General features: G+C 50.7%; 1 protein-coding gene across 1 annotated transcript in view; it reads right to left on the minus strand.

Annotated features, from left to right (window-relative positions):
- The window catches only part of Smad3 (SMAD family member 3), a 116,891-nt gene extending 104,242 nt beyond the window's left edge, over positions 1–12,649 (minus strand). The window contains exon 1 of the mRNA XM_036192541.1: positions 11,938–12,649. Coding sequence (XP_036048434.1) covers positions 11,938–12,143 — 206 coding nt within the window. The 5' untranslated portion in view covers positions 12,144–12,649. The remainder of the gene's footprint in view (positions 1–11,937) is intronic.
- Between the last annotated feature and the right edge of the window lie 2,506 nt (positions 12,650–15,155).

The raw sequence follows: 15,155 nt of genomic DNA on the forward strand, positions 1-15,155 counted from the left end.
ACAAAGGAAAAAAAAAAAAAAAGTCCAGGGACACAAAAGCTTATCTAAAAAAGACAAGACTTATCAACTCAGATTAGCAACAATAGCAAGGGGCTCTCAACAGATAAGGTAAATTATAGGTACTGTCCAGATAGGTGATGGGTTTACACAAGTATTTTGCTCTCTTGTTTTTTGTTTTCTTAATGTATTTATTTTGTATGTATGTGTGTGTGTGCAGGCCCAGATGTAGAGGTCAGAGAACAACCGGTAAATGTTCTCTCCCTCCACCATGTAGGATCCAGGGATCGAACTCGGGTCATGAGTCTTGGCAGCAAGCATCCCCACCACCAGACCCCCCCAACCTCCTCCCTCACTTTTTTTTTTTTAAAGCCAGGGCCTTACTATGTATTCAGGCTATCCTGGAGCTTACAATCCCCTGCCTGGATCTCCTGGGTACTGGCATTGTAGATGAACACCACCATGCCTGGCTTATCTGATATACTCATTAAGAGACAAAACCTGTTTCTGATTCACTGATAACATTCGGAGTCTACTGGAGAGTACAGCTCTGCTGGCTGGCTGCAGTGTGCTCTGGAATCAGAAACCTGGACCAGACAGCCATTAAAATGTGGTACACTGGCCAGAGGCAGTTAGCATAAAGGCTACATACCAGGCCTTGGGAGACCCAGAGGGGTCAGGATCCTGTCTTACAGACTTTGTTTAGGGAGACTGGGCATCCACAGAACCCAGGAGCATTCCCCCTCATTTCCCAAGGAATCTATGACATGAGTCATGGCTGATTACCTGAACACTCACTCTGGAGCCTCCTGGCTGAACAAGGCGTCTTTGCTACTGACGGGCAAAACACTATTTCAACCTGCTCCAGACATAGCCTAGAGCTGTCCACATGGCGGTGTAAGGATTATGTCTCTGACCTGGATAACTAGGGCAGTAAACCTGCTGTTACTGGCCTCGAGGCCTGGGAAGGAAAAGAGGCAAGCAGGCTTTCGACACACAGCACTCCTCTGCTTTAAAATCTGGACACTTACAGAGCAAGGCCCAGACGCCGAGCTTGGCTGACCCAAGCGCTTGGCACCATCCTTTCCAACTCCTCTGGCCGCTCCCACTTCCTTGCTCTAGCCACCCTGAGCTGCCCTGCCTTTCCCAGACACTAGCCCTCTCGACACTGGCCTGTACTCCATGCTCCCTCCTACCCAACATGCATCCATAAAGGCCCAGCTGAGCATTACCTCTTCTGTGAAACCTTCTGGTGCTCAGAGGATGGCTGCTCTCCCTCTGGGCTCCTAAATGGCACTCTGTGACCTTAACCAGACTGTCTCCCTCAAGGGCCCTTTGTAATTTTACTGGTCCTTATGTCCCTTTTTGCCTCTGGACAGTTCACAGACAGGACTTCATTTCTGTGACCCGTGAAGCCCAACACGAAGTCAGTACTCCAAAATTAAATGCACAGTTAGGGGCCAGGCTCCCTGTTCACTCTCCAGCCAGCCAGTGCCATGGGCAACACTTCACCCACCTCAGCCTGGGTTCCAGGAAAAAAAATCAATTCCTGAGATTACTCTGCAATCTAGTCCTTGTTATAGTGGGCTGGGCCTAGCCAGGGCCATTGTACTGAGCACATGGTGCTATAACAGGCCTGCTACTGACACAGGTGGGTAGCAGAGCCTGCCTGCTATACGGCACGTTCCAAAGAATCAGCACAAGGAACGAACTAGACTAGAATATCCAAGCAACCCAACCTTGGGAAATAACAATAACCCACAAGTCCAGGTATGAATTTAGGAAAGCCAGCCTTGGATCCCCCTAGGGACATCCTACACTTTAGGGGCCTCATGTACTCTGTGGTTCTGTTCCATGCCACATTTCACATTCTAGGCAATTCTTTATCTAGGCCCCTTGCACCTTGTCTCCTCTGTTTGTGCCCCTAAGCACCTGCCATCTGTGGTAGATCTGCCCTTCGATGACGGACCGGGAAGAGCAGGTGTAGGCCTGCCCCTTGGCCCTGCATATGCCCTGTCCCACGAAGAGGAGCCCGGCAAACAGGAGCGCTGAACCTGGTTCCCTAAGCAGGAGCTCCTCCGTGGCTCCAGATGCAGCCAAAGGCCCCATGGCCCATGTCCAGGTCATTCTGGAGCCATGAGCTTCTGGTAACAGCCAAGCCAGCTGCTGAGGTGAAATTTCAGGAGGACAGCATTCCAACCCTGCCCCAAGAACACCAGCAACAATAAACATCACGCACTTAAAGGCAGCTATCAGTGACAAGCATGTGAGTCACAGGGCTCTGCTTAGGGAATCTCACCCATCCCCCACCCAGGAACACTGATTCATCAAAGTTTGTTTTAATGCTATTATTTTTAGTCAGCCAAACAATGTTTTAAACCACCAGAGTGAAGGTGGGGGGCAGGGGAAGAGAGGGTCCCTGAAGAACATCAACTACTTTTCTAATAATCTACACCAAGGCCTAAGCCCACAAATGGCATAGCTTGGTACTTGAGTACAGGCATTTGGAATCAGGTCCTTCCCTTACAAGAATTACCATTCTTCCAGATGGTAAGCTCTGAGACGTTGAAAAGAAAGAGAGCATTTACTGAGCACTTACTACACTCCGAGAGCCACACACAGGGGCTGGGTACTTTGCCCCATCTTATGTTCGTACATTATTTTATGAGAGGTTGGTGGTCCTGTTCCCATTTGTCTCATGGGAAAGCTGAGGCAGGTATGTCCAAGGCTACTAGGTTCGATGCTGTCCTTTTCTCTGCTAAGTTTTAACTTCTGGCTTCCTCTCCTGCTCCACAAGTGGCAGGAGACAGATGCACTAGGGATCAGAGAAATGGTCACAAAGACACATGCTTGGAGAGGCGCAGCGCTTCTAGAGTCAGAGCCCGGGCAAGCAAAGAGTTTATACTGGAGAGGCTTCGGAGCAGAGAGAGATCCAGTGTTCAGCCTCAGCACTCTGTAACTGGGGCAGGAGTGGGGGTTGCGGGTGGGGGTGGGGGAAAGTAATAGACAGACAGACAGAAAAGGAAAGGAAAGAGAGCTCTTTCTGGATCCATTACTCCACATTTGGGCTCAGCCCAGAGGTGATTTTTTAAGGAAAAAATGCCTTTTGGCATTTTTAAGCTGTGACAGTGTCAAAACAGACCTTTAAAAAACACACACCCAAAAAGCATTACTATTATCAAAAGCTTTGAAACACACACACACACACACACACACACACACACACACACACACACACACACACACCAGGGGCCCCTCTAAGCTACAACAAGTGACTTAGTGATGGGCGATCCAAAGCTTGGCAGAGAGAGCAATCAGATGGTTAACTCTGGTTTCCAAGGCAAACCTGCATGCTGCTTTCTAAACAGTACTCACCCCAAACAAACGCCCAGCAGAGCACAGAGAACTTGCCAGATGTGAGCAGGGAAAGCCTTGGGACACAGAAAAAGAACCAGCTCAAAAAAACTCATTTTCCATTTCCTAGATGGGGTTCTCATTTGTCCCCTCCCTGCTCCCCATGCTCACGCAGTTGGGGGTAGTGCCTGTCTTTGTACAGACATTTGAAAATAAACAAAGGGTGCTTCCTGGATAAATGCTGCCATGAGCAAACATTTCCACAGGTATCTTCTAGAATGCCCACCTCTCGTAGTTAACCATTTTTAGGCATCTGTGGTCATTAGTTTAAGTCAACTTCCTGCTCCAAGAATAGCCAAAAATAGCAACAAAGGCAGGCCAACCGCTCACTGCGTCTGAAGACCACAACCTCTGGGCTTCACGCTAGTATGGGGTATTTTTACATGCCTTTGTAGTTCAATTTTAGCGATTTAGACCCCAGTGGCAAGGAAGCAGGAAAGGCAAGGGGAGAAATAACCAGAATTAAAGAATGAATCATAGAACTGTTTTTCACTTTTATAAATTAATTGGCACTGGACCAATACAGTCTTGGAATAATAAAGAAGATTCATGATTCAATTAATGAACTAGCTGTATGCCCCCCCCCCCAAAAGAACTCCTAAACCAAGGCTAGTGAGATGGTTAGGTGGGTAATTGGTGCATGCCACCAAGTGTGACGGCCCAGTTCAATCCTTCAGGGATCCACACAGTAGAAGAGAACAGACAAGTAGTCCTCTGACCTCTACTTCAGCCCTATGGCACACACAAAATAAAGACAATGCAATTTGAAAATACCTTCAGAAACTCCTAGAGTGTTTACACGAAAATCAAATCAGAGTCCTGAGATCCCTCTACCAGTGCTTGCCTACCTAGACAATCTGCCAGCCGAGAACACCTGAGACCCAAAGAAAATAAGTGACCTGCCCCCAGGTAACACAGCAAATCAGAAACAAGAGTGAGGTCTAGAACCATCCATACCCATCATGCCCGCTTCCCAAACAACCTGTGACCAGGTGCATTAAGTTTCCTTCGATAGTATTTATGTAGCCTGCTAACCAAACTTTTATCCTGGTCCAGAATTAGCCAAACTTCTTAGTTAATAGACTTCTACTGTGTTTTCGATTTAAACTGAGTCTCTCTGTCAAAAGATTGTGTAGCAGTGTGCTCCTGTGGCAGGCAGTGGGGGGCTTCAGATCCACCACAGCAGACAGAGGCACTTGTCCTGCAGATACATTATTTCTCACACTGTTAATTAAGTCAGCACAGAATAATGTTCGTTCTCTCTCTCTCTCTCTCTCTCTCTCTCTCTCTCTCTCTCCACACACACACACACACACACACACACACACACACACACACACACACACAGAGTCAGCTTTGTTAGGAGTTAATACATTTCAGAGTTTGAGGAGACTGGTTTCTTGGCACCAAGCAAACACTATTTACAAATTAGCTAGAGATAAACAAACACAACAGTCTTACAACTCCCAAGAAGCTATGTTTCACCAGCTGGCAGATGGGAAGCTGCAGAGGGCAAGGAGGGAGCTGGCCTTCTTCCTTATCATGGGCCTGTCCCCGGTGCAGAGAATGCACACCTGGCAGGTGCACGGAAAGAAAACAGAACAATAAACTGGACAAGGTCTTCTAGAATCTTCTTTGTTCTAGAAACCACACTCCTGGACTGGGGAGAGACCTCAGGGAGCAAAGGCATTTGTCACCAAGCCTGACACCCAAGTTTGCTCTCCAGGTCGCACTTGGTAAAAGGAAACAACTGATTGCCACACCTGTCCTCTGCATGCATGGCACACGGGTACCCCACACAAATACATAAATAAAGGATCCCCATGGCAACTTACTACTGTTTCTAGGAACTACTGTGGGGAAAAGCTGGACCCCTCCAACATACACCAGCTTCGGGTTCTTCCATACGCCCCCATACACGTAGCAGGATGCCTCCTCCCATGTCCTTCCTACTCCACGAGCTACCTTGTAACCAGCAAAACAACACTATCAGACACGGACCAGGGAAAATAAGTGGGGTCATTGTCTTGTTTTGTTGTTTAATCAGCTGTCATAGTTAATCTTGATTGTCAAGTTGATGAGATTTAGAGTCACTCTGGAAACAAACCTATGGGTGTGTCCATCAGGGAATTTCTCAATTGGGTTCATTGAGGTGAGAGGGCCCACTCTAACTGTGGGCAGCAGGTGTCCTGGACTGAATAAAAAGGAGAAAGGGAGCCCTCTCTGCTTCCTGACTGTGGATGCCATGTGACCAGCCACTCCAAGCTCCTGCTCCTATGGCCTTCCCACCATGATGAATTGCCCCCTGAAACTGCAAGCCAGAAGAAGCCTTTCCTCCCGTAAGCTGCTACTGTGGAGGTATTTCTGCACAATAACAAAAAAGATAGCTAATAGATCAGTACAGCAGAGGAGACGAGATCAGAAGTTAACTAGCTATTCATGACTCTGTTGCTTTCCGCCTTGCAAGTCTGATTCTACGAGGAGGCTTGTAGATGAAGACCTTGGGGAAATACAATAACAAAATAAAGTCTCATTTCAAACGAGCAAGCCCTACCCAATCCTATTTATTCCACAAAGGGGCACACTAAGAATAATGGCTCCACAGAGCACCAAAGAGCATTAAAATCTCCTATTAATGACTAGAAATTAATAGTCATTCAGTCCATTAAATTGTGTTAGTTTTACTTCCATTATTATACAGCAGCAATCACAAATTTACATTATTAAGCCAATATTTATTTTTCAAAAACTCATTTTAATTAGATTCCTGATGTGATAAGCTCAAACGTAATTCTCACCATTTTCATCAACTTCTTACAAAACTAAATGATGGCTGCATCCATCCACTTTATTTTTCTATCATGAAAATGGTCATTTAAATGTTTATGTCCAGGGCCTTCAAGATGGCTCAGCAGGTAAACTCTCTTGCCATGCATCTTATGGCCTGAGTTCAGTGTCTGGAAGCCATGGTAGAAGGAGAGAACTAACTCCCAGAAGCTGTCCTCTGACCTTCACACGTGAAATATGGTGTGCAGACACCCTCACTCACACACAGAAAACACACTAAACATTTTCAGAGGCTGGAAAGATGGCTAGATGGTTATAAGAACATGCTGCTCTGCCAGAAAACGGGAGTTAGGGCTCCCAGCATCAGGTTCGATGGCTTACAATTGCCTGTAACTCCATCTGGCAGGTGATGCCCCCTTCTGGTCTCCATGGACACTGCACTCACATGCACATATACACATGCACATAAATAAACAAAGCAGTTTAAAGTGTTTATTTATATCCTTGCAAAGACTTCTTATTAAAAGTTCCAATGTCTTTTCAGAAACTGGGGTTCATGGGATCGATCTTTTTTCCCAAGCATGTCATTTAGGGACATGAAAAGCCAAGTTGTACCCAAAGGAAAGGCTAAGTACACATAGTCACATGCTAGAGTCCCTGCTCCCACGGAAACCTGAATTTCAGGTTTGCAACACTAAGTTGCCTTTTACTTCAAAGAGAAAACATTTCATAGTTAGGTCCTGGGCAGCATTCAGCTCACAAGCCCTTCTGTGCAATTGACAGGTTAGAGACTCACAGCACCTGTCTGCTTGGCAAAAGCCAGAAGATAAAGGTGTCATTCAAGACACAGGGCCTCGGGTTCCAACACAGAGAGACAGAGTGGGGGGGACAGAGAGACAGAGAGAGACAGAGAGAGACAGAGAGAGAGAGAGAGGTGTTGTTTCAAGGAAAATGGGTAGAAGTAGAGATTACAATGTTAAGCAAAACCACACTTTTCTCACAGGCAGGATCTAGAATTTGGTTTTTTAAATATGTGAGAGATGAATGTAGAAGAGGGACTAGAAGGAGACCAGTGGGGGTGGGAGATCAGGGAGGGGAATGGGAGGCAAATATGAGTAAAATGCAAGATCTGAAAATGTCATAATGAAATCCAGTTTATACAACAAATATGCACTAACAATAATAATAAAAAGACCAAGTTTCCATGGGCTTCCTGCAGTCAGTCCAGACTCCTCAGACCTTCAGTTTCCTAGCACAAATCAACCTCCCCAATACACACATACATACATACACACACACACACACACACACACACACACACACACACACACACCTGTTCCCACCACAGAGCACTATGCAACCCTTGGCCACCCTAAGAGGCCTATATCTTGAGGCAGGAATGCTGAGCTCCATAAGTACCTGTGCCCATCTTGAAAGGCCCTTGAAAAGTGATTAAGTCCGCATCAATGAGTGGTAAAGACAGAAGACAAAACACACATCTCCCCAGCTTGTGCGCCAATGCTTCTAGTTCCTCATCTTACTCTGATTTTACAGGTGCTGGCCAGGAGGGCTCGGAACCCATCAAGGTGGCAAAAGGCAGGTTCTGGGCTGGTGAGATGTCTCAGCCAGTCAAAGTGCCTGCCACCAAGACTAGTAACCTAAGTTCCATATCGCAAGCCGTCCTCCAATTTCCAAATGTGCAACACACACACACACACACACACACACACACACACACACACACACACAAATACACTAATATGGGTTGGAGAGATGGCTCAGCGGTAAGAGCACTGACGGCTCTTCCAGAGGACCCGGGTTCAACTCGCAGCACCCACATGGTTGCTCCACAACTGTCTCTAACTCCAGTTCTAGGGTACTAAAACACCAATGTACATCAAATAAATAAATCATTTTTAAAAAATACACTAATACAATAAAAACAAGGCAGGCCTGGAACCTGAATTCCAAGGCAGGTGAGGTTTATCCTGGAGAAAGCAGGTGGCTGTCACTGTTTAATACTCTACTGTTGTGCCTTCAATTTTAAGCATCTATCATAACCATCTATATCATAAGCATCTTCCCCACCCCACTCCCCACTCTCCAAAAGTCCCTCTGTCTTCTCCAATGTATCTCTGCATCATCCTTCCACAGGAGAGCTTGTAACATTGACTCGGGAGATCACTGGTCTGGTTAATATCACCTAATACACAAAAGGCTAGCCTATAATGTCTGATCACAAATGGAGAGTAAAATGCTGCCTGTACCATGTACAGTTCCAAACATCCAGCCCCTGGGGCCAAGCAGCAAAGTTCAAAGTTCCCTCCAATCTGAGGATACTAAAGTGACACTGGGGTCAGCCCTCTAGTCAGCTCCCCAATGTCCTGCAGCCCCCATCTTGATGGGCTGCCTTGCAGGCAGCTGGGAGCAAGCTCACTGCCAAGGGTTTATACAAGGTGGGAGGCCCCAGGTGCTGAGACCTACACAGCCTTGGTGTTTGTCCCCAGAAGCCTAAGAAAGCTGTGTTACAGGTGAAAGTATTTTTCCTCTCTTCACCAGTTTGAAGGTAGCCTAGCAACATTCCTGAAGGCCCCAGGAGGAGGTCACACTACAAACAGAATGAACAAAGAGGTTGGAGATGCTTCCTATTAGACCTACTTCGCTTCTTGAATTTTCTCTGGACTTGGGTGCTCTGTTGCAAGAAAGCCTAAGATCCTTTCTAAACCAGCAATACCTTCAGCTTGGTCCAGCTTGAAACAACTACCTGAGCCAAGGAACACACACACACACACACACACACACACGTTGCAGTCACCTGTAGGAAAGGCGGTTAAGGCATGCTTGCTAAGGCCCCTGCTGCTGAGCTTGCTCTTGGGGCCAGGAGCTTCAGCTTTGCTTTTAGGAACTGGAGAGGAGGACACCTGTGGCTCCTTTCAGACTCTCAAGCAGGTGGGAGTGGGCTGCTGGCACGGAGCTCACTCAAGCTCTGCCCCACCCCTGCCAGATCTGAGATGCCCTGCTCTCCCCTCTCCTGATCCCTCAAATTGCCCAAAGCTGGGGGAACCAAGCCAGCATGTGGCCAACAGCTACCACAGCCAAACGGTGCCACTGCTGCTCAAGATGTCCCTTACACATCTCAGACTGAGTCCTCAAAGCCAGCCTCCAGATTTGACAGAATGTGCTGAAGCACCCAGTATCCCGCCTCCTGCCCCACACGAAGCGGGTGACTAAGTCACACACTTTCCTTTGTCTACTTTCCAAAGCCCCAGTTCTCAAAGACAGGAATGTGACAAGCAGCACGCAAGCCTGGGGCTTAGCAGACACCGGGATAGCGCTAGCATGAAGCCAGCTAGTCGCCTCCCCAAGACGTGGCCTTTAGTTTTCTGCCCATGGCCAAAACAGCAGCTGCTGCTGCCAGGGGAGACAGGGTGACCCAGAGGCGTGGGCACAAAATCCAGGGATGGAAATCCACCTTTGTCTGAATCCACCCAAGCAACTGGGTCTCTCTAGGTGAGAAAAGAAAGAAAACAATCCCAGAGTTGGGAGGATAGCTCAGTAGCAGAGTGCTTAACTAACATGTAGAAAGCCCTGGGTGCAACCAAAGAACCAACAAACAAAAACCCTGCTTCCACACCCCATCTTCCATGAACGTGCAGGCTGAAGATGCCTAGTCCTAGAAGGCCCGGGTGGTGTGGGGGTGATTAGCCTGAACTCTGCTTCACCTGCCCGGGGATGGGGAGGGCTGCAGGGAAAGTAAGGTCAGAGGCAAATAAATGTAGGCCGAGGAAGGCACAAAGATTAACCAAGAACCTTCCAGATGGAGATTCACCCACCACCCACCCTGGATAAGGATGCTTTTGGCTCTCTGAGTCCAAAACAGCCCGGGAGAAAGGGCATGCTAGACCCAGCCTTACGTTTTCCCTCTCTCCTGGGAAGTTCTGTCTGGTTCAAAGGCAGGATCATTTTAGACCTCACTGCCTTTTCTGTCTTGTGGTTCTGGCATCTTCCAGGCCTTCATCGGGCCATATGACAGTGCCTTGTAAATTGTGAAACACTCTGCACAGCTGTTTCATACTTGATATCAACTGGGGGGGAGGGGTCAAAACATAAAGCATTCGGGCCGGGTGCACCCAAGCACATTAGGAAAAGGCCATTTCTCCAGATCTGACAGAGACACGAGACTCAACCATCCCACTTTGTCAAAAGGATGAAGAATGAGTAGCCAGGGCTGCAGCTAAAACCCAGGTGCCTCTGACCATCACACCACATTACCTCCCCTAAAGCCAGCTGGCAGAGGCTTACACACCAAGCATTCTTCCCAGACAACATACTGCCTTCCCTCCCCCTTTACTGATGGGATCCACCCACCCAGGTTTGGGGGGGCTGATGGTTGTTGTTGTTTTTAAACTATTTTTTTAAGCATGCACTCCCACCATATGTGGTGTTTATTTCTAGGAAAGGCCGACCCTGGGTTCCTGTGGACAGATGTTGCTTTGTGCATGACTGTCAGGGCTGGCAGCACATACACAGCTGCCTTGAGCAGGTGGCCAAGGATGGAGGCCCAGAAGGATGATGACCTCTCTAGCTTAGGCCCTGGCAGCCCTCTCTGCATTCCTTTGCATCCTGGGACACACACACACACACACACACACACACACACACACACACACACACACACACACCCCGCAACATCCGCACCTGTCCCTTCTCTGGAATCAGTCTTTAAAGGTGTCTTGAGAAGTGGAGAGAGAAGGCTAAAGTGCCCTCACCCCAATTCCCAGGCGCGGTTCTGCTCTGGGAGGCCCCAGGAGTGAAGTCACTGACCCCTTCCATCAGCCATCTGTGAGCTCCCGCCGGACTCCTCTAGCCCGATGGGAAGGATAAAGGAGGTCAGGACAGATGGCAAAGCGTTTTGGGAAAAGAGGGCTCTACAGGAATGCAGGGGCGGAGGGAGGCCAGCTCTGGGGTGTTTTGTTGTCTGTCTGGAGCTGCCTGCTCGGTTCTAGGCACCGGCAAACTCTCGATTAAAAACGAAGGTAAACCAGGCAGGGGTGGAGTGGGAAGAGGGAGTGGAGGAATGGGAAGAGGGAATGCCCCGACTTTCTGCCACTTGTTTCTCCCGCTTCAAAGTCGGTGCTTTGCTCTGCAACTAAGTGCGTGCGTGCATGCGTGCACAGGGGGCGGGAGGCTGGCACAACCAAATCTAAAAATACTCGATAAAAATGCTAATCCCAAGGCAAAGAAAGAGCGAAGAAGGAATCTGTCAATCAACGGCTCCCGCTCCTCACCCACAGCTGTACCGACTGCATTCCTGGAGACAAGGAAAAGAAGTGGGGGAACAGAGCTGAAGAAAAGAAAGGGACACACACCACCACCTCCACGAGCGCGGGGCGGGAGGCGGCGGCGGAGGAGGGGCTCGGCCGGCAGAGCCGAACAAAGCGGGGCCTCTACTAGGAGCCCAAAGCCCAGAGAGTGGGGGGCCAAGCTCAGCAGCACCCCTGCTGCCCGGAGGCGGCTAGCGATCTTTGAGGTCTGGGAGCCAGAGTGCCGCATGGAAGCCTGGGCTCTGAACCTGGGCAAATCCAAAGGTTTTGTTTGGGGTCCCTCCACCCACTGCCGGTCCCCTACACTAGCGCGCGCGCGCGCGCACACACACACACACACACACACACACACGCACACGCCCTCCCTCTCCACCCTGGCCGCCCCGGCGCGCCCCCCGCCGCTCCGGGCCCCCACCTGGGGATGGTAATGCACTTGGTGTTCACGTTCTGCGTGGTGATGGCCTTCTCCAGCTCGTCCAGCTGCCCCGTCTTCTTGAGCTTTTTCACCAAGCTCTTGACCGCCTTCTCGCACCACTTCTCCTCCTGCCCGTTCTGCTCGCCCTTCTTCCAGCCCAGCAGGCGCTTCACGATCGGGGGGGTGAAGGGCAGGATGGACGACATGGCTGGCACGGAAGGGTCACCGGCGCCCCCGGCGGGACTGGGCGCACTGGGGACGCCGGGGGCGCACAGGGGCAGCTCGGCCCGCGCCGCGCCCGAACTTCGCGTCTAACTCTGGAGAACTTGCCCCGGCGTCCGGGCCGGGGCTGCGGCACTGCAGCTTCGGGGATCGGGAGCACGGCGGAGCCCGAGCAGCTCCACGAGGACCGACGGACTGACGGGCAGGCCCCGGGCGCGCGGGGCGGAGGCGGCGGCCGCGAGACTCGGAGTGGCAGTAGAAAGTTTGGGTTTCCGCACGGGGTAGCTGTTTGGGTGCCGCCTCCGGGAAGGAAAGTCCAACCCCCAGCCAAACTTTGCTGGCCTGGATGGCTCTGGTGAGCAGATCCCTCCGCCTCTGCAGCCCTCCTCCTCCTCCTTCTCCTCCGCCTCCCCTGCGGTCGCCGCCTCGCAGGGCCCGCCAGGGCCGTGCAGCCGCGCTCCCCGCTCCTCTCCCGCCCGCTCCCAAGTCTACGTTTCACGCAGCTCCGCGTGCAGCCTCCTTCCCAGCGCTGTCGCCGCCCCCTCGTCGCCGGGGCTCCCCGCTCCTCCCCCGCGCCCTGCTCCGGGGAGGACCCGCGGCCTTCCCCGCCCCGCGCCGCCAAGCGCGCCCACGTGGGCCACCGGGCACGGCGGCCGTCACCTCTGCCAAGTGCCGCGGGACCGGACTCCTGGGGACTCGCCGCCCTCAAGACGCTCAGATGCAGTTGCAAGGACTAGAGAGGGTTAGACTCGGAGGGAACAGGCGCGGGCCGCCTAGCGCTCGCTGCTCCCCGGAGAGGACCCGGACACGATGAGGGGTTCAGTTCTAAGCCCAGGAAGCTGGGGCGCACTGATCTCGCTCAGTGGCCCGGGCTGTTTTGCTTTGGTTTGGTGTTTTGTTTTTGTTTTGTTTTTGTTTTCCTGCTGGGTGAGATCAGACCGGCTGACTGCCCCGAGACTGAGGAGGAGGGATTGGGAAGGGGGAGAGGGAGACTTAAAAGTGGAGTTAGAGACCTCTGTGACAACTTGAACAATGGCTGGAGCCAGGGGTCCCTTGGGCCTAGTGAACCAAGCTCTTTGCAAAAAACGGGCCTCAAAGACATCTGTTGCATTCCTGAAGGAATGAATGGGGGCGCTTTAGGATTTATCTTTGGGGGAGGGGGAGAATTAACATTACAGGGTGTTACTGAAATTCGACGCCAAACAAGCAGAGAGCTTTGTTTACAGAGCAGTCAACTCGCACATACAAAGTGGATGAAGCCGGGAGGATTCGGGAAGTTTATTCAAAGTTAGCCTAGAGAACCTGACTTCGGGTAGCCCTGGGGCTTTTCCCCCAACTAGCAGATTTCAGGGCTGGCTGCCTACGGGTCCCTTCCACGGGTTTTGGGGCGGTACAGCAGGCCCTCGGCTCCTTTACCCTGTCGCTGCCTCCCCATCAGGTTAGCTATGCTTGTTTAAACAGTAGGAAACACCACCATCACCCGTGATGAGAAAAGAGCCGGTGGGAGTTACAAAGCCCTAAGAGGTCTGATCAATCCCACAAAGTCAGCCCAGAAGCTGCAGGGGCCCCAGCTCTGTCACCGAGGATGCTCCACCAGCAGCCACAGCTTGTCAGAGGCCTCTCCTTCCACCTCCCTGAAAGGAGGATCCCTGAGACCCAGTGGACCTTAACAGGCCGGGTTTGCACTCCTGTTAGACCGCAGCTGTAGCCTCCCCTCTACCACTGGGCTTCCCAGCCCTTATCCAGAGACTGGAAAGGAAGATGGTCTTCTTTACTGCTGTCTTCAATCCAGACAGTCCAATTGCAGCCCTCGAAGTCCATACCCCTGTTTGTCCAGGAGGCATAACCCCAAGGAACAGAGCCAGGCTTTAAATCCAGGTTTTTGTTTTGTTTTTGTTTTTGAGGTCTTGCTGCTGGGCCTAGAGTTGCAAAGGGCAGCTTTGATACAATTTGCAAGACAAAAGCTCTTTTCACAGGTGCATAATTATGAGACTGCCAGAAATGTTTCAGGTCTATCCGTCTCCACATCCTAGGGTGTTGGGACTTTGCAACAGTCCAGTGCAAGACAAGAGTGGCCCCACTCCGGAGGTCAGTGCTGATGCCATGCATGAAGAAGGGGAGCCAGGGGAGCTGGGTTCTGTCAACTCTCTCCAGCAATCCCATGTCAGAAGTATGCTACTTGTTGGGAACTCCACAGTGAGAGAGGAAGGTCCCTAACCACAAGAAGCTCAGGGCCCAGAGAAGCACCAAGAGAGGGCTGGCGGTGTGCTTAGTTGAGCAGAGAAGGGCAGAAAGGGGTCTGTGCAGTCACCATCTTCCAGCTAAAAGTTCATTTGAACCCGGACACCAAACGCAGTCAGTCCCGCCTTTGTGAGGCAGCTAGGTCAAGTCCAAGGCGCTGGGACTCCACCCCTGATCTATTTGAATTTTGGCTCTTGACCATTCTTCACCTTGCCGAGCCTGCAGTCTCTCCTGTACTGTACGGTGACTCTAGAAAGAACGTTAGAAGCATTAGGACTGCTCTCCAGGACAAGTCCCTCACCCACAGGTGAAGCCATGTCTGAGGGAAGCTACTTACATAAGGGACCGTCATCCACCCCTTCATTTCCTGTGGGAAGGAAGGAAGCAGGCAGACCCTCTTGTGTGACTGAACAACGACTTCCTGGGCTTCCCTCCTGTGCCTGCATCAGTGTGACTCAGACCACCGGGTGGCAAGAAAACTGGTGAACCCATCTGTAGATCTGAGAGCACCATTCCTTTCTCTTCCTTCCTTTCTTTCTTCCTTTCTTTTTTCTTTCTTTTTTTTTTTGTTTTGTTTTGTTTTGTTTTGGGGGGACAGGGTTTCTCTGTGTAGCTTTGTGCCTTTCCTGGAACTCACTTTGTAGACCAGGCTGGCCTCGAACTCGAAGAGATCCTCCTGCCTCTGCCTCCTGAGTGCTGGGATTAAAGGCATGTGCCACCACCACCCGGCCTCTTTTTTTTTTTTTTCTTTTTTT

Source organism: Onychomys torridus, chromosome 7 (assembly GCF_903995425.1).
Source record: "Onychomys torridus chromosome 7, mOncTor1.1, whole genome shotgun sequence".
In the NCBI taxonomy this organism is placed as follows: domain Eukaryota; kingdom Metazoa; phylum Chordata; class Mammalia; order Rodentia; family Cricetidae; genus Onychomys; species Onychomys torridus.